Below are 19,746 nucleotides of genomic sequence, written 5' to 3' on the forward strand. Positions count from 1 at the left end.
GAGAGCCTACGCTTCGCTTACTCACGCGGGGTTGGTGTATGCGTGCGCGAGTGCGTGCATGGCGTGTCGGAGAGGCGACGCACCTCACGCCGACATATTTCGTGCACGACAGAAAGCACAACGCCCAGGCATGTAGCGCGCGGCGAAGCAGCGGCATCACCACCACCGGGTCCGAAGAAAACTAGAAAACATCTGAACGTCGTATTTCTGTAAACCCCATTAATCATTCCGGCTCGGATAAAGCCAGAAAGGATGGAAGGAGACGAACGAATGGACGGACAGCCGGACAGATAGACCCCCGCTTATGGAGGGGGGGGCACGACCGCCTCTGGTCGGGAACCCGAGGAATCATTTTTTATTTTTCGAATTTCGTCGGGACGCGTACCCATTGTCAGTGAGGAGGCATCTCGCCCCTCTACGCCAAACGACCGCAAGATTCATTAACTGATAGTGTTGTGTTATTTTTTATCTTACCATACATTTTATTTCACTTTTCGTTTTACTTCATTGGTTCGTGTTACGGTTTTTTTTTTTTTTGTTTTTTTTTTATTTTTTATTTTTGTTTTTTGTTCTTTTTATACCATTTCTTCTTCTTTCACTACCGACGATTTTTAAAATGATATCCTCCGACCCGCCAGTTGCCGAGAAGAAGCCCACCCGTTGAGCACTGAGAACTGGGAACTCGAAATCGAGTCCGTTCGGTATTCAACCAACGAATTGGACGGGTTTCCTTACCGACTTCAAAGGGTTGGAAGGTCCGCAAGGCCGAATGAAAACGATTGACGCGAACGAATTGATCGAAATCTGAATACGTTAGGAACCTCTTATCGTTGCGATCGATCCTAGCATGGGATTAGACTTGAAGAAAGACGAAAAATGCTGCGCTCGCATCATTTAACGAGCAAGAATTCAGATATATACAGGAATCATAAGCATACCTAAGTGTAAGCTGGAAAATCACAGACTACACGGGACAGGGACAGGAGAACTTCGTTTATTTGCGTTCGATGCATTCGCATTTCGCGCAAGGAATGCCACGCAAAGCTTCGCTAAATTCCTTTATAATAAGAGGTAAATTAATTATTCAACTTTACGGAAAATCCAACCAATTTACAATTTTATACCGAGGACTAAGATTATTTTGTCGTCAAAATGACAATTTTTCTTTCGAACTCTCCAACAAACTTGCGAATCTTTTCTTTTTGGTCGGTTTAAAAATTTGAATTTTGTATCGAATCTTGGATTTCGGTAGCTCGTAAAAATTGTTCACGGAAAGATTTGCACTACTGATTGTATCGAAAGTAGCCGTAACTGTGATACTAAATTTGATAAAAGGTTAGCCACGCAATGATAGTCGGTAATAAATAGTTCAAGGATTCAAGTGGGCGTTGAAAACGGAAACGTTATAAAAGAGTTGGAAAGAAAAAGAAAAAAATAATACATATCACGCGGTAAAACTCGGCCGCGCCAAATGAGTAAATTATCTTTCATCTCGATTTCCCGTAAATCATAGACACGGCATTTGTTCGAAAATGACGAATGAAAAATAACGCCCATTCCTGCGCTACGGCCATTCGCCGCGTTTTAAAATTGCGTAACAAAAAGAAAGACGGAATTTTCGATCCTGCTCTCACGATACGGCGAAAAATGAAAAATCTCCGACTTGATCCGTCGCTGCGCGGTAACGATAATGAAAAACCAAAATGAAACAAACACACATCCCGAAACGGTGGGAAAGGAAAGCTTTTACTCACCCTGGGTATGGCTGGCCGGAGGATTGAGAAAAGTGGGCGGAAGCTGCCTCGTGACTGACTTGGCGAGCTCTCCGCCGAGGCCGTAGATCGCAAGGAGTTCCTGCATCGTCGACTCGGCGTACTCCCTCATCCCCTGGGTCGGTACCCTCTCCTCGGTCCCGGGTCGCTCGTCGTCGAATTGGCCGCCGTTTACGTCGAGCCGTCCCCCCGCGACCTCGGGGTCGAGTGGTACGCCACTGCCGCCGCTTTTCTCCGACGAATCCGAGGTAGGACTCCTTACCTGCAGGACACGCAATCCAACTTCCTATTCATCCATCGCGCATACAAACGCTAACCAAGAAACAAAGCAACAAGAATAATACATTCGCAGCGCAAACCGCATCTTCGATACCCTTGGAGGTTCGATCAGAGCTTTCGCGCAATCGCCGACAAATGATTGGCGTCAGAGCGAGCGGGCGATTAAAAATTTTTCACGTTCAACTGCCTCGCTCGCTGCGAACGCGTCTTCGTTTTCACAGTCGATGATTCGAAAGGAAAGTGCGAGCAGCAACGCGAGTTCCCTACCGAAGCGCGAAGGAGATGAGAGCGAACCCTTGGGAGTAGTCTGAAGGTGGTAAGTCTTACCTCGCGACTCGGGGAGTAGAGCTTCTGGGACCTGAGTTGTTCCAGGATGAACTTGTGCCTCATCGAGTCACTGCTGTCGTCGTCAGCCTCGGAAGAGGCAGGCCGGGTCGTAACCGAGAGATCCATCGGACTGGCCTCGTTGTTGTTCAAGCCCTGCTTCACCCTCTCGTCCGTCGGAAGTTTGACCCGCTGTTCGTCGACCGGTAGCATTTTCTTTCTCTCGTACTCGAGTATCTCGACGGCGTTGTCGTTCGAGTTATTGTCAATCTGGTTGTCCTCCTCGTCGATGTACCTGTCGACCTCCTCGCGATCAGACTCGTCCGAGACCTCGGCCATCCGGCTGCTAATTGGTTTAAAATTCTTCCTTTTGTTCCTAGGCTTTTGACCCGACGATATCTGGATCGGCGTTTGCGACTCGAACTGAGAGTCAGAGTCCTGATCGGCGGTGCGAGCCGTTGCGTAATTGTAAACGGAGTCGGACAGCATCTCCGCTAGATTAGGGAGGCAAGAAACGCGAGCCGTGAGTGATGGCTGGATGAATCCAAATCTATTTTCACTCTGCGTCATAACTTTGCCGAAAATCAAGAAAATTGTACGTCGTTACCGTTCGGACCAGTGAAACAAGTATGGTAACCGGTAAAAACGATTACATGGAACTGAACGAGAAGCCGTCTTTTAATCGAACGACCGAGTCGTTGGAAGGTTGCGATTGGATCGTTGGTCCAATTCAAATGATGGAAATCTCCGTAGGTCCGTAACTTAAGCCACTGGCGTAAGAATCGTGGAAATTTTGACGAAACGTGCGTTCGGTAGAGGAATATTTGAAATTCGGTCAAGGTTAGATTTGAATGAAAAAAAAACAACTAAATTTTAATCGGATATTAATAAAATCTGTAGCGACTTACTGGGGCCATACGGACTGGTGACAGCTGACATCTCAAAGTCCTTCCACCTCTCGTTTCCTCAGTGCATTCTAAAACAGAAATTCAAACAATTTCTTTAATTAAATCGTTGGAGCAAAGAAGGAGAGGAATACGAAGGAGAAGAAGTAAGCAAGCGCGGAACAAAGGTCGGCATGTATTTGGTACTTGCGAAGTTCGCATCGGTATTAAGATACATACACGTACTTGTTGCAGATGCAAACGCACGCAGAAGCTTCAGATTGGTCCGTCTAGATTTGCTAACTGGTACAGTGACCGTTGGCACGATTGCCAACTATTTTTTAGCGAACACAAGTTCGCGTATTCTGGTCAGGCGAGATTATTAATTGCCTTCGAGTCAATCGGGCCAACTTCGAGTAGACAAGGGAAATAAAATCAGAAGTCAAATCAAAGACTAAGAAATTGCGAACTATTAAAATCTTTTCCCCCGTTTCCTATCTTTCTCCTACGGATACGCTTTTCTCGCACACGAGATGGAACACACCGGATTCGTTGATTAAACATTCTCGGTTTGTTTGACGAAGTGTTTATTTGTCATAATAATGGAATTACAGAGGATAATGTTTGGTCACTGTCAAGAAGATGACCTCGACTTGCCGTGGTGCTGGGAATGATTGGGAATGGCCCGATCATAGAAAACCAGAGCGAGATCTTCGTGCGGGTAGATGAACAACGTACGCGGTACACGCCGTCGCATACACAGTCTATTCACACACAAAAAACAGACGTGTACGTAGGTGAGAATGCGTGTCTGTATCCACATACATACATGTATATATATATATATTCTCTTTGTCGACCATATACAGTAGGGGTAATTAACATCTGTTATAGTACCTATGGTGAACGCCCAGTTTTACCCCACCACGCTCCCACAGGGCGGACCTTGAATACATTATCAGATGTATACGGAGAATTTACGATCAAAGGGGGTTGGTTGGTCAGGATATTGTAAAAACCGGCCAAGTAACACATGAACCGTTTCCAAATCATTGTAGAGGTCGCGCTTTTTTAGACAAACCGGCGTACTGCCGAGTCAACTTTGACAAACGGCAAATGTACAGGAGATTCAATTAGGTTCCGATTGCTCGACAAAACAATTGATTTCGCTCAGCGATAAGCTTCAGCTGCGCTGTAATTCATTTCATTTTCCTTACGTCAGCAGCAATCGGCGCCGATTACAGCTGTACGGAAATTAACTAACAACCGTTATCCAGCAAACATACTCCGTTGTTGTAAACTTCCAAGCTTACGAACGGACACAGAGTTTGAGAACAATTGTCCGAACAATTTCAAAGCTGGAATCTTGCGAAATCCAGATTATTTTCTGAGAGAATAAAAAAAATCAAGCAAAGCAAATTCGTTCCCTTCCGTAACGCAACCATAACAGTTTTCTAGTGGTCTTGATTATTCGTCACCTCAAGCTCCTATCAAAAAATGCCAATGCGATCGAATCTGCGTTGTTGGCATTAGTTAAACTGCCCCAATATCGGATGTTCAGCACGTCGAATGAGATTTTAAGAAATTCACGTACCCGAGTAAAGTACGCCTTTGTGTATAAGTATAAACGCGGTCGAGTCCCGTCTTTATTCGTGGTCTTCGGGTACCTAGAATGGTAAGTGTATGGTACGTAGTCTGCAAACGGTGACCTAGATTCACTTGAAATGTTACCCGGAGTGTAGGTTCTAATTTTAAAGACAAACAAGGAAATTAAGACTGCCTCCTCGGCGTCGGTCGCGAATCGCTCACTGGCATTCCCTTAAGTTCCAAATCCGGTGAGGCTTTCTGGGTACCAAATACGTCCGGTCGAAACGGCGTGTCTAACCGTCGTGGAAATATTTGCTCCGTCGTCTAACGGAATAGTAATAATCTCATTACAACCTCGAGAAGCCACCTCGACGATTACTCATTGTCGGGTTCTCTGCAGGTTTTAATCAAGAAGAGGTTTCTTTCGAATTGGTGAAAGCACAGATTTCGAGTCAATTTTAAACGCGAAAACAACCCGCCACGATCAACCGGACGTTCCGCTCCCCGATGTTAATTCCGATCTACCGACGTGTCGTTTGATTGCTCGAAAGTGCGATGCTCGCGACGGTTCGACGCGGAAGACGAACGAACGGCTTGTTCTTCAGAGGGCGAGACTCTGACCACTCGACGTAGCTGCTCGTTCTCCGACGAGCCCCGATGGGCCCAAAGGCTGCGGAATGATGAAACAAAAAAAAAAGCAGACAAGAGAGAAGAACAAATAAAGAAGCAAGAATGATGGGGGGGGGGGGGGGGGGGGGGGGGGGGCGTTCAACTCAACATTCGTCAAACACTCAAATGTAGCGAGAGACCGAGACTGAGACTGGCTCTAAGACTACCGTGGATACGGAGCAAAGCCGTCCAACGAAGAAACCAAACCAACTTCCAGAGCGTCCGTCATGCAGCTTGCGCGGTCCAGCAGCCGGCTCTTCTTCGAGTGTCTTGAATCCCCGAGGATTATTCAAATTCAAAGGTCTTAAAATAAATAATTTACTTCGAGGACGAGTGTGTGCCGTGGAAATTGTTATTTCAGAGCAAACAACGGACGCGTACTCACCATCCCTTGAAACACACGCGTGTAAGATCGTACAAAGTTGGAACGAATGACTCACCTTCGATTGCAGTTGGCAATCACCGATGCGAATACCGTCTCAATGCTATCGTCGTGAAATTCATTCAACGAACGATACGCTCTCGATCGGAATATATTCGGACTAGGTATGTAGAATTTCTCTAGGCGTTAAGTGGAAGGTTGGCAGGTAGAGTACGCGCGAATCAAAACGGCTACCCAGAGTTTTTCTATTCCAACAATCGCGACGGTCACAACACGGCTGCCTTTATGTTTTTTCCTCGTCTTTATTCCGTATGCGCAAAAACGATCCGATTATCGCGAACGTGTCTGTTTGTCGGTGGGTGGTGTGGTGGTAGTGTGGCGGGTTAAAGACGAGTACCGAAAGAGAGAAAAATGGAGAGAAAAAGAGAGACGCCGAGCGTGTATACCGTGAGGGAATGTGTTCGTAAGATAGAGTGTGAAACGCGAGAGCCCTGCTAAGATTAAAGAATTAAAAACATGGAATTCTGAGAACTGGTTCAAGGAGTCATAATAACATATTCGTAGGTACGTTATACGTATAAATACATACGTATGAAGAATACGGCGGAAGAAGTGTGCACAAAGCGCAAAGCGGGCTGCAGAAGTGTAAGGGAAAATAAAAAAAAAGAAAAATGAAAGAAAAGAGAAGAAAAAATAGCAGAACTTGGTCGTCGTCGTCGTCGCGAAAAGAGAGCTAATTTTCTTGCCTCGGCTAGAACGAACGGATTTCAAAGAAAGCATAACACGAATATTGTAAATTGTAAACCGTAACGGGCAAAGTGAACGCGGGGGATGAAGTCCTTACGAGTATAAACTAGCTTGCGGCGCTGCGGCGGTAAGTCTGTTTGTAAATGTACGAGGCTACTGATTTTCCGCTAAACTCTTTTAAAACGTTTTCTAAAGAGGGTAGGGTTGGTGGTATGTAGGTTAAAAATAGAGCAGGCAACAATGTACTAATCTTGTTAGGCCATTTAGCGGGGCGCAAGGCATTTAGAGCTCTGGCTCTACCTCGTAGCGAGTTGGTGTAGAAGCGATGAAGGCGAAGAGGAGAGGAGAGGAGAGGAGAGGAGAGGAGAGGAGACTCTAAGTAGCCGGCGATATACGAGCCTTGGAGCTCATTTCTCAAAATATGCTAAATCGTCTTAATGGACGGGCAATGGCGTGGAAAATATTATTGTTTCAGCAAGTTTCGCGCGGATCTCACGCGCTGCACGCGCACGCGTGCGGCTTATCGGAAGCTCCGGCTCGTCAGGACTTTTCCGGATGCGGTGCAACCGCCGTGTCGAAATGTCACCCGATGCAGCTCGGGATCGACTCGTCGATCCGTAATTTACCGTCGAAGTAATCGGTTCTCGGTGAGGAAATTAGGAGGCTTTCCTTATCGATGTTAATGCCGGTTTGACACCTTTCGGCTCGCTTCTCCACCAATTCGAACAAGGCTACGCCGGTGTGTGTGCCGGTTCTAACGAAAAAAGCAACAAAAATTTTGTTTTTACGCTCATCTTTTGAAATTAGGAGAGAAGAACTGTCCGCGCATTGGCACGGTGACGCTAACCTGATTTCCTTCAAAACTCAATATCGTATTTGTACATTTCCTTAGCTCGAATTTCTACACACGCTGCCAGAGATCACTCAGCCGGCACTTCGGTATTCGTCTTGAACTCGGAACAGGGATGTAGAAAAAGGTGGAAATAGAAAATAAGAGAATCAGAAACAGAAGTGCGTACAACTGCGCTTTAAATTACAGTCAACGCAGCCGTACAACAGGATATCGTAACGCATTTTTTATTTCTCCGTAACGGATGAAACAACGCCGTTAAACCGCACGTTTTGTGTCGAATGCCGGGTTAGGTACCTACATGCAAACAGGATTTCAGTTTCAGCATTCGTCACTCGAGTCGTTTTGTCTTTTTTTGTTCATCTTCTCTCGTACACCAATTTTTTCCTCCCCACACACACACACACATCGCATTCGCAGCGAGGCGAATACCTAATCCAACAAATCTGCATTGTAGAAGCTGCGCGTTATTATAGGTGGTTCCGATTCGCCTTCCCCGTCTCTCGGAAAGGTGAGGAGCAAACGAGACGAGGATGCGTAAGCGTATACGTAGCTACGCACACGGGAAAGAAAAAGGGAACGAACCCCGGTACGAGCATCCCATAAAACGAGATTTCGAAAATCCGTTATTTAAATAAGTAACGTAGGTAAAAGGTGCTGCGGCTGCTGCTGCTGCGCAGTTTCGAATGGGCTGAATAATTTTATAAAATTAATAGTAAAGGGGGTAGGCTACTACGGCGGTGAGGCGGCCCAGGATCCCGGGCCCATTATGCGCGTATGCAAATATGTCCTTCCTGCAAGGGGTTTTTTGTGAGGGGAAGTAAACCGTGGCATTGGGCGTGGATGAGGGAGAGGAGAGGAGAGGCATACGGTGGCGGATCCGTGTACACGAGGGAGAGAGAAGGAGAGGAAGATGTGGAAAAGCGTAGCCTGCAGCAGCAGCAGCAACAGCAGCTTGATGCAAAGCATTAAAAACTTTCGAGATTTATAGTACGTGGCCGACTCTCTCTCTCTCTCTCTCTCTCTCTCTCTCTCTCTCTCTCTCTCTCTCTTCGCGTTGGGGTTCGAAGCCCCCCAGCCCCCTCTTCGCAATGCTGAAAAATATATGCCTACCGCCCCACCATTCGCGGGTCAATTTTTTTTCATTAGCCTCTCCCCCTGCAATCGTCGTCCTCGCCTTGCCTAAATTCAAGTCCCGTACCCGCGATGACGTCATCGGTAAACTGGATTAAGCGATGCGTGTGTGCGTGTCTTTCCGCGTGCGCTTATGCGGATTATGAACTATAGAAAAAGCGAACCACGACGAAGCTAACTTTCGCCAAAAGTTTCCGAGCTTTATTTTTATTTAACATTATTCTTTTTTTTTTCAACTCTACCGTTCGAAATCACTGTACAGTATTTAGGGATCAATTATTACGCTACGGTGGAACGGATCGAGGCTACAATAAAACAAGAATCCGGACAAGTCAACTGATTCATCCGCGAATTATAAATTGCACACTTCCGTCCAATACCTAAGCTATGAGACAAGGATTCATTACGGTACAAGAAATAATTTATTCACGAGATTCCAGTATATACCCTGAAACTGTCGAAGGTATTGAGAATGAACAACCTTTCTGGGAATGTGGACGCATAATTACGAGGTTGAAGTTGTTAACCATAACTCCACGTTGAAGAAAACGTTGAACGAAAACTTACTGTAATCTAGCAACTTAGGCATCCAGCTTCAAAAGTAACGAATTTACAAAATACGAGTTTCTATGACGTAATTGACGTTCCAGAACGCAACAGTATTACGGTTTACCGAATATTTCAGACAATCGTAAGGTTTGAAAAACTGAAATTTTCCAAAAAAAAAAACGCGTCGTTAAATCAATTTCACAATCGGCGTGCAAATAACCGACTAGCCAAGAAGTTCGAGTTCACGGCAAGTCCGCTTGAAATTGGAACAGAGTTACGTGGTTGGGCGTTGTGTCTATGCCCAGGCAAGCACACTGACGGAATTGTCTCGGAGACTATAACGGAATTTGGAATGTATAAATTTTGAGTAAAAACTGGCTCGTCCGTGTTCGGTTCGTGGGTGTGTGCTCGTGGTCGAGGTTTCCACTTTTCGACCAATATTATCCGGCTCTCTCACGTACGAGCGAGGCACCTCATACACGGTGCGAGAGGTTACAAGTATCATCCACCACCTTCGTAGAGACGCGAAGTATAAGCCGAACGCACACCTGCCAATCGACAATCTGGACGCAATAGTGAGACATACGTACACTACGAGAGAAACGGACACAAGCGCGCACATTCACGTATCGCGACGAAGCAAGAGAGGGAGGAAAGAGAGAGAGAGAGAGAGAGAAAGAGAGAACGGCAAGAAAAAGTATACTACTATAGGCAGCGAGGGAATGATGGATCGCTTCTATTAAAATACTTTTTCGACGTAGAATACAGAATGGGCCTTGCCCTGGCTTGCCTGCCTTCCTTCTCCTCTCTTCTTCTCTTCTCTTCTCTTCTTTCCCTTTCTAGCGTTGCTGCTTCTTCTTTTTCTTCTTCTCCTCTGCACCGGACGAGTGGATTTATTTACATATTTTCAATCTGGATTAAGAGGTACACCGGGCTGCACTCTTCTTCTCTCCTGCATCCGGGCATGCAGGAGAACCTCGAACAGCGAAGCGGGGCCTCAGCTCAACCTCGCCGGGACTTCGGCTCGAACCTTCGACCAAATACACCATAAAGCATGAACGAACGCCATCATCGTCCGATACACATTGGAACTCGGGCCCGTCCTCCCATCGAAACGCGCGGCCACCAAAAACTGGTGGGTGTCACTGTGTACAAGCGGCCGGTTATGATGGTGATATTAATGCGCTCCAATTAATGAAACCCGGAGAACACAACGCGCCCGGCAACTCTAATAGGAAATACGAAATTATTAAGCCCGCTGCCGCTGGTTAGGACGATTATCCATCTATATATTAGCCGCGACGCGGGGGCATGTGGCGGTGATTATTGCCGGCCTCTACGGACGGCAGCGAAGAGAGGAGAGGAGAGGAGAGGAGAGGAGAGGAGAGAGTGCTGCTCAGCCTCCGTTCGACTTCACGCGTTGCCAGAAACAAATGACAAATGAACTCCTCTTAACCGGTGAGCTCTTTCTCATATCAGGAGCTATTAACATAAGGCTAGATAAAGTAACGAATTTAAAAAAATCGAATGTAAAAGCGAGAGGGAGAGAGAAGAATTCCATTCGAGATCTTATCCTCGGCAGGACCAGGCTGGCGCTGGCTGCAGCAGTATAGCGACCTGCGACTCATTAATCACCCGGCACCCTTCTTCTCATTCTCATTCTCATTCTCATTCTCATTCTCATTCTTATTCTTATTCTTTCTCCACTTCCACTTCTTCGTGGGTTTTCTTGTTTCCTATTATTGCGACCGGGGAAAAAGGAGAAAATGAGATAAAGGTAAATCGGAAGGATTGGAAGCCGAGCGGACGAAGAGCGAACGCGAAACAGAGACATTACAAGTTCAAACACGCCTCTTCGCAAGATAGTCACGTACAGGTATGACAAATCAAACACTTTTCCAGAAGCCGTCGCGAGGAAGTCCGGGTAATTGACAAAGCACCTTCTCACGACCTAGCGACATGCGATAGCATAATTATAAATCGAACTAGAAGCCATCCTACTTCCGGTGCGATTTCCGAACTGTCTGAAATTCAGTAAGCCGTAATGAAACGAAACGTACTCGTATTTTGCAATCTCAGTTCATTCGAGATCATTGTCAAAATAAGAAAATATCGTTTTTTCCCCCAATGTTTCGCTACGACAACGTTACCAACTTCAACCTGGTAAATCCCATACAATTTTTCGATCATTCGCTCAACCTCGAATCTACCGCTGGCCAAAAATTGTTCTTACAATTCGACGAGTCGACGTCTTGCGTAAAATAAAAAAAATTCATCCATATCCCGTGAAAGACGATACGTAGTTACACACGCACGGTATTCTAATGACACCGCGCTTGTGTTGGGAATAGGTGCGTTATAATCGAACGGTCAGGTAACAGCCACGTTAATCAACTACCAATTGCACACCGCGGCGGTGGCGGCGGCGCTCTTCGCCCGATGAATGTTTTCAAAACTTGACTGCATTATATACCCACGCACGTTCGTCGCGCGGTGTTTTATGTAGCGGGCAATAGGTGTACCTACAGCCCGCGGTCCCTGGAGGCAAGATATATTCAAATCGGAAGTCGAAAGACGAGGCGGCGCGGCGCTAGATTATACGTGGCATTGCCAGAAGGCGGTGCGCGCAACCATTTTTCCTTTTCTTCGCTTTTCCTTACACACGCTTGTATTAATCGCGGTAAATTTTTTACCAATTTTTTCCCAGTCCATTTTTACCTCGCAGGTCGGAGGAGATGGGGATATTCGTTCGATGTAGAGCGCGATGAACGCGCTCGTCGCACACGCATTTGTGATCGGTTGGAGGGAGAAACGGAAATTGAGATTCTAGGCCAACTGACGGGTCAGTTAAATACAAGATGGTGGATGCGGACACCGCATCAACTCTTGCACAACTCGACGACAAATTGAATTCTTGTCCCGTTGCGCGAAATCGACCAATTATCGAGTTACTCGATCGTCGAGCTGCTACCGACTTCTCTTCTCTTCGACGCGTATCGTACGTTACACACGTTGTACGTGTACGGAGAAGCCGCGTATGGTTTAGCCGTGTGAAAACGATCGCGAACAGGCACGCGTGTGCGAGCTGTTTGAAATAATTTGTGCGAATGTTCAATCGTTTAACCAAGATTAACACATACGTACAGAATTTTCATGTATATTTGAACATTTAGCGTTTCTGGCAATTCCTCGAAACGTCTTACATACCAATGTTTGTTTACACATGTTAAAAGGTGAGTTGTACAGGAATATACGCATATTTAAACACGACGATAAGCGATGTTAATACAGATTGTCACCGGTTGAAAAATGTTAGGAATCTTCGCTAGATGCTTTGCCGAGCTCTCTCACCGTTTCCGTGATAAAAGGACCCGGAAGCTGCAACGAGTAGAAAAGAAAGTCAGCAACGATATCCGTAGCCGCTGACGAATGCTTAGCGGATTTTTCGTTCCAGCTGCTAAGTACAGACTCAAGTTTTCCTACGATAAGCAACAAGCGTTCGCTTCAATTATAAATTACGTTCGAGCGACTACGGCGATGAACGTTATAAGATTATGGCGGTAAGTGATTCGCGTACGTACGTACACAAATTACGTTGACATTAAAAATCGGCGCCATCTTTGTAAACTTGGCGAGGTATAATCGGGAGCTGCGAGTAAATCGAAGAGAACCGAGTTTTCTACGTACATACAGGTATATATGTATATTTATTATGCGATTCCATACCAGAATGCGGAGGTTTAATTTATTTGAAAAGCGTTCGGCGAACGTGTTCCACGTTCAAATCAAGAACGTTCGTAACGTACAACGGCCATAATCCGCGGCCATATTCTGGATTTCGCGCCTTTTTTGTTATTCCATTGTTTTCTATACCCGTCCTTTTTTGGCTCTCGAAGCCCCTTCATCGCGGTCTTTCATTTCTCGAATACGCGTCCACCTGCATACATAACGGAAACGACAAGCCGACTTAGATACAACGGCAAGCTGATCAACTTTAATAACCAACTAACAAACTAACCGGCCAACGATACATCGCTCATGCACGATACCCAGGTATACCCACATGCCGCGTTACTGTTTCATTAATGCGATTTAGCCTCGCGTAGCTCGCGGGTACGTGGCGATTGGCTGACATTTTTATAGCCAAGGAAATCTGGGCGTTCCATATTCGCATATGGTATTGGAACTATTGGAAGTATTGGAAGTATTGGAAGTATTGTGTCGATATACGCGAGACGGCCATCAATTATCGTGCGCATTTCAATTGTGTACGCGCGAACGCCTACGCGTACGATATGAATTACCAAAACACGCGGCATAACGCGGAGGTACGTTTACTGCGTATACCCGGTGTGCCCGACGAAATCAAACCTCGAGCAGCGACGACGATCGAGAGAGAGAGAGAGAGAGAGAGAGAGAGAGAGAAGCGACGTCGAGAAGTTCTTCAGACCCTTCGGGTTCTTGCCCGCTGATTGTGAGAGGCACAACTTTTGCACCACCGACTCGGTTAGAAATTACATTCAACCTTCTCGCACAACCGGTCACAACTTGTTCCAAGTTTCGCGGACCTAGTCATATTTTATCAACGTATGTCTTGCTTTAAACGTGGGGAATGGTAAAAAAAAAAAAAAAAATTATGCGACTGTAATGCGAGGTTTACACCGATTAACGCGATTAGTACACTGCAAAAAGAGAGAGGAAGGAAATACACGAGAATTGTTCTCCGCACTCAACATGCGAATGCAAATGATGAACCATACTCCGATGCATCCAAAAATTATAACGACCGAATAAAAGGGACAGCTATTTGTAATCTGAGTTTGAGAAATGTCAGAGCAAGGGGTAGACGAATACGGCAAAATATCGTCTCTAGTAATCTTGAAACGTGCGGTGTGAACATGTACGTACATTATACATATCCATTCCATCTATCCATCTTATACTAACACGAAACGGTGAAATGATTCGTTTCGTTTGTCCGTTCGCTTTATGTTAGTTTCTTTTTTCTTCTATTCGTTTCATTTGAAATTAGAGAAAAGAGCACGGAAATGAGACGAAGACGAAGAAAGAGAAAGAGAGCGAGAGGGAGGGAGAGATGTGACAAAAACAAAAACGAAAAATATAAAGAGTGAGAGAGAGAATAAAAAGAAAAAAAAAAAAAAAAAACAGAAACAAATGAGACCCGACGACGGCGGCGTCGGTTTAGCTGAGGCGAGGGGGGAAACAAATGAAGTCCGGCGTTCCTGTGACAAACGAGCGGTTCGCCCCCGAAACGTCACTCAACTGTTCAAACGCCATTCTACTGCCTATGCCTATGCTCGAAATGGCCAACTCTTTTACCGGGTCTAGTCCTAGTGGAATTATATCGTCCGATGCCGATTCGCGGCTCTGGTCTCACAATCAATCGGCTTACAAGCCCTCTCACTGTAAGGAAGAATAACAACCGACGCATGCTACGCGCGAGGTTATCATAGGCAAACGATACTCGTCAGCGAGTGAACGAAGACAACCGTTACTCTCGAAATTGACAAATTCGCCAATGAGAATCGAGTCGCGTTGGCGATACCAATCGCTCGATCATAACGATATTTAGCTTAATACGACAATCAATTTTTTCCCCCCCGAGTTGTACAATTGAATTTTCAGCTACGTATAGAATATTGGAAACGTGATTTAATTAAGGAGGTAACAACCTTCGGATAAGGATACGATAGGCGGTGGTCGTGTGTCGTAATACATTCCGCGCTATGCGAGCAGTCGAGAATTGCGTAAAATGAAAAAAAAAAATAATAAATAAATAAAATAAAAGAAAAAAAAAACGCTCAATACTTTGCGAATCATTGGGGACGAATCCTTCTCTAATCCTTAAACAGATACTCTACCGATGCACGCGTATGTTTGCAGTATACAGACATATACATACGCATACAGCAAGGATACAGGTATGCATATCCACAGCTGAACCTCGTGACACGTCATAATCTTAGCGGATTGGTACGAACAGTTGCCCCGTTGTTTGAAGCGGGGAGTTCGACCATTGTCGAGTGTGTATAAATATATATATATATACATGTATATGTATGTATACAAACACACTCATTCTTACATACACGTACGTATATACATACATACATACATAACATCTGCCGATACCTACAGAGCTTTTAGAAAGTCAGAGTCTCGAATGTATAAATGTATAATATATTAATAATGACAATATTGTAATTGAAAGAACAAAACCACAGGAGAGTAGAAGAAAGAAGTGGAATAAAAAAGAGAGAAGTAAAAAAGAAAAAGAAACAAACAAAGGAAACAAATATTAAAAAACAATGCATCATGAGCGGCCACACCCAGAGCCCTAGATACATATTAGTACACGGGCTCGCGTTTATCGCGTATCATTTCAACCGGACTAATATGATTAAAGCTTCTATACCTCCGCGGGAATGAAATAACGCTGGAAAATATTACTGTTCCCAGTGGGTGGAAAGTTTTTTAACCGGTTATTTCGCCAAGTTGATCGGACAAACGATCAAACGCTGTCCGTGGTGTCTATTCCGCGTTCAAAAAATGACTCGTGGTCGAATTTCATTCCGTTGTTGTGAAAAATGGTTTTGTTGTACGAGAGAAAATTAATAAATCGGCTTGAATCGATGAACCCGTTTATCTTACAATTAGTTCAATGGAAAATAAAATGTACGTATATCTGTAAAACAATCACAAACAATTAATTATTACATATGTTGGAAGGTTAAGGTAACCGAATTGCGTGTCTGTCTTTTTCAACTGAACAGAAATTCGTTGAAACGATTTTAATCGTGCAATATCGTTTTATAATTACATACTAAATGCGAACTATATTTATCGAAGACGTATATTATTTTATCCTCATTAATTTTACGAGTGTAACAATGGTTTAATTGCGAAATTTTTCGTCAAAATGTGACCGATTTGTTAAAAATATTCCCTTCACCACCACAATGTTTCATCAAATATTACATCCGTCCGCGAAGCGTGTTCGCGTTGATTTTACAACAATCACGAGTGAACACAAGAATGAAAAACCGCGTGAAGCCGACGCAAATATCGCGTGATTTTGCGGGATATTATGTCGTACACGCGTTGTAACGAAGCAGCAATGTAATTTTGAAAAAAAAAAGTATGAAATGAAATCAAAGTAGAGAAGACAGCACCGACAAAAATCTTGTTTACTTGATACAACGATATTTCATTAAAATGAAATTTCCCGAAAGAGATTACAGAGAATAGGAAGTCAACTTCCTGGCGTGGGAGTTGTTATATCGAACAATTAACACCAGAAGCTATACAGAGATAAGAAAGTACGCTGCATATCTTAAATCGTACAGCAATTATACGTACATATTGTTTTCGTAAATTTCAATCGCGTGACGATCGTTTCGCAACGCAATATCGGTAGACAACGTGCCGATTTATACATACGCGTATAATCTCTACAAACGCAGTTGTACATCCAACGACGTCAAGCTCATAGACGCCTAGACGCGTAGGCGTGCTCGTACGGCGAAGTATCGAAATATCCGGACACCTAACACGGTGTAGGTTTGACCAAACGTCTGCATCCCTGCTCCGTCGCTGGTTTCTCCATTTTTTTATTTATACTAATTTTTTTTTTTTGTTTTCTTCTCTATATTCTATCTTTTGATATTTTTCTTTTCAAATTTTTTCTCGTTGTCTCTTTCGGTTTTTCAACTTATCGTTCCCCTATCTTTACCAACGGAAAAACACGAGCAAGGAAGTGAGATTCAGATAAATAGTTTTGCTTGTACACACACGCTCGGCGTACACAGAGCCGGAGAACGGAAGTAGGCATGTATTCTGACAGAGCACAGAGTGAAGAGGAGTGAGGAGTTACTTTGAAAGCCGAGTTTCGGCCCGATCCATTCCTTATTGAGAAGAGAGTATAGACGGCGTATTATTTCTACCTTTCTCTCTCTCTCTCTCTCTCTCTGCCTCTCTTTTTTTCTCTTATATTACCGGCTGCGTTTCTACCGGCGTGTGTGTAAGGGTTAGGCGGTACGCATGCACGTACACGATACTGCGGTAGGCGATGGACGAGCGTGTTGAAAAATCGGAGCATTGACTACTTTTTCGGAAGACGATGCGATGCCCCCACGGGGGCAGAAAAGAGAGACAGCAATTTACGACAAAACCTTCGGCCAATCTTTGCGGTTATATTTTGAAATTCAAATGGTCTCTCTTCCTCTCTCTCTCTCTCTCTCGTGCACGCACACACACGCGCACTTTCTTTCTCTCTGTCGCTCTCTCCGCGGGCGCAACTTTTTTTTTTTTTCATTTTTCGTTTTTCTATACGAAAAACCTGGGCGATCTAAATTTAAATTTACGATTCGCCCGGGCAGCTTGTCTCCCGAGTCAACCGTCTTCATTTCATTTCCGAGTGAACGAATTTATCCCGACAACACGAACGCGTATACACACGCATGCACAAATGTATCTGTATATTACGGGCGTGTGCGTTATACCTGCAACAGTTCCGTAGTGTAGGTATTATGAGACGATCCCTTGAATGTGCCGCAGTTGTTCGGGCCCAGAAGGTCCGAAAACTTCCCCTTCTCCTCGACAAACAATGAGAAAATAATTATCCTCTTATAAAACGGTTAACAAGCTTCACTCGTCACCATCATCGCTTCTGTGGACGAATAAATTAATGCCGCTGCTGCTCTACTGCACCAGAGTTCTAAACGCTCGCTCCTTCTCTCTCTTTCTCTCTCTCTCCCTCTCTTTCTCGCTTCCTCTATCCGTCCATTCATCTCTTTTTATATCACTTTATCTCACTCCGACGTGTTGCACGTCTCTCTCTCTCTCTCTCTCTCTCTGACCACTATTCCGGAAAAAAATTCCCTCTCCTTCTCTCCTACGACACGGGGGATCATACGCGGCATGTATCAACGGGAAGGTGCCTATCTTGTACTGTAAGGTATAAATATGAATATGTATATGTAGACGGATAATAAAATACAGCCGTCGTGCGGTACATAATGATATACCTAGAGCAGTGGCGATCCCGGGATCGGAGCCGAAAAGAGGAAATCAACATATGGCGCGATATTTCGGACATTATAAACCGAGTCATCGCAGGCACACGTAGCGTTAATACAATGGCAGGGCTGTGTGCGTGATAATAATGGTAACTTGCGAGGGAAATTGAGGGAAACTGAAGGAGGACGACGCGCGTGAAAAAAAAATGAGGGAGTGGGGGGAAAGGGCAAAGGGTTCGTTCACGAATTCCTGAATAAATCGAGTCAGCTCATCCTCAGCTGGTGTGCTAAACAATGAAGTATTAAATAGCTGACACACACAACACGTGTATAACGTACCCACTATATCCGAGCGGCGAGCCACTCCTAACACTTTGTGTAAATCCCTGACGTTTAGCATAGAATCACGTAAATTACACATACTCCGAAGAAAATTCTACGTGGGTATACTTGTACGTACATGAAAATATACACATACGCGCATGTGTGCTATCGAAGCATTTATTTATAAGCGTGGTAAAACTATACAGGGATTATACGCTGGCTTAGGTGAGAATTCTTGTTCATTCGTCGAAATAAATAGAAATCTCGTTTTTCCAGATTCTCCGCAGAATTATATAAAAGACACGTGAAACCTTTATTTTTGTATAAATATTCACAAACAATTTTATGATCGATACCGCAAAACCAGCTGGCGTCGTTTATTGCGTTCCTTTTGGCAAACAGTTCCGAGTATTTCGCGTAACGTTCATCACCGATTACGTATATCTGAATAAATCGCGAATAACGTCCGGGAATTACAAAATTGACGCAACGATCCAATTCCAATTTCTCGATAATCGGCCCGGCGAGTCGGTCACATGGTCGGTATTATTTTATACACACTGCCGGCTGAACCCGCTGCACTTCTGATATGTAACACATTGAAATTTGAATGTCGCTCGACCGCTTTATGCTTTATATATATATATATTATATGGTACATGTACAAGTCGAGACCGTTATTCAGGAATTAATTCATAATTAGAACGGACCCGCCTCCATACCACGGCATCTCACCTCGGCGACGACGACGACGACGAGCAAGCAGCCGCTGATAACCCGCGGATAAAAGAAACCTCCCTAATCCCTGTAATATACATGCTACATATGTATAAGCCTGTGCGACGTGTGTATATGTGTATTACTTTATAACGTGCATAGCCAATTTCCGTCCACGTCAGGTTCAAATAACCGAGACGTCAGCTGGCCAGTGTTTCGATACATCAGTAATATACATATACGTTTAACGCAAGTTTTGTTTCACGGAGTGACGAATTTTGCTAATTACGGATTTCGCGACGCGTCTATCCGGAAAATCGGAGGAGCGTTTACGTATTCCCGTGCCGATTAATTAATCAAAATGCAAGAATGCTAAACTGCTGACATCGAGTATCCGCGGGTCGTCGTCCGGAGGATATGATATACAACACACGGACGCTTTTCGCCAACGCGTACAAATGTGTCCGGAGGCTTGTGTCACAGGCTGCCA

At 44.7% G+C, this 19,746-nt stretch overlaps 1 protein-coding gene across 4 annotated transcripts in view; it reads right to left on the minus strand.

Moving 5' to 3' along the window:
• Positions 1 to 19,746, minus strand: part of LOC124306875 (uncharacterized) — a 75,142-nt gene that overhangs the window by 48,514 nt on the left and 6,882 nt on the right. For 2 of the 4 annotated variants that reach the window (XM_046767982.1, XM_046767980.1), the window contains exons 2-4: positions 3,284 to 3,351; positions 2,379 to 2,869; positions 1,755 to 2,034 (exon numbers count right to left, since the gene is read on the minus strand). In XM_046767982.1, coding sequence (XP_046623938.1) covers positions 1,755 to 2,034; positions 2,379 to 2,869; positions 3,284 to 3,314 — 802 coding nt within the window. In that variant the 5' untranslated portion in view covers positions 3,315 to 3,351. Of the gene's footprint in view, positions 1 to 1,754; positions 2,085 to 2,378; positions 2,870 to 3,283; positions 3,352 to 19,746 lie in introns of those variants that run through there. The other 2 variants (XM_046767983.1, XM_046767984.1) reach the window with 2 other exon arrangements.

Source organism: Neodiprion virginianus, chromosome 6, assembly GCF_021901495.1.
Source record: "Neodiprion virginianus isolate iyNeoVirg1 chromosome 6, iyNeoVirg1.1, whole genome shotgun sequence".
NCBI classification, from domain to species: Eukaryota; Metazoa; Arthropoda; class Insecta; order Hymenoptera; family Diprionidae; genus Neodiprion; species Neodiprion virginianus.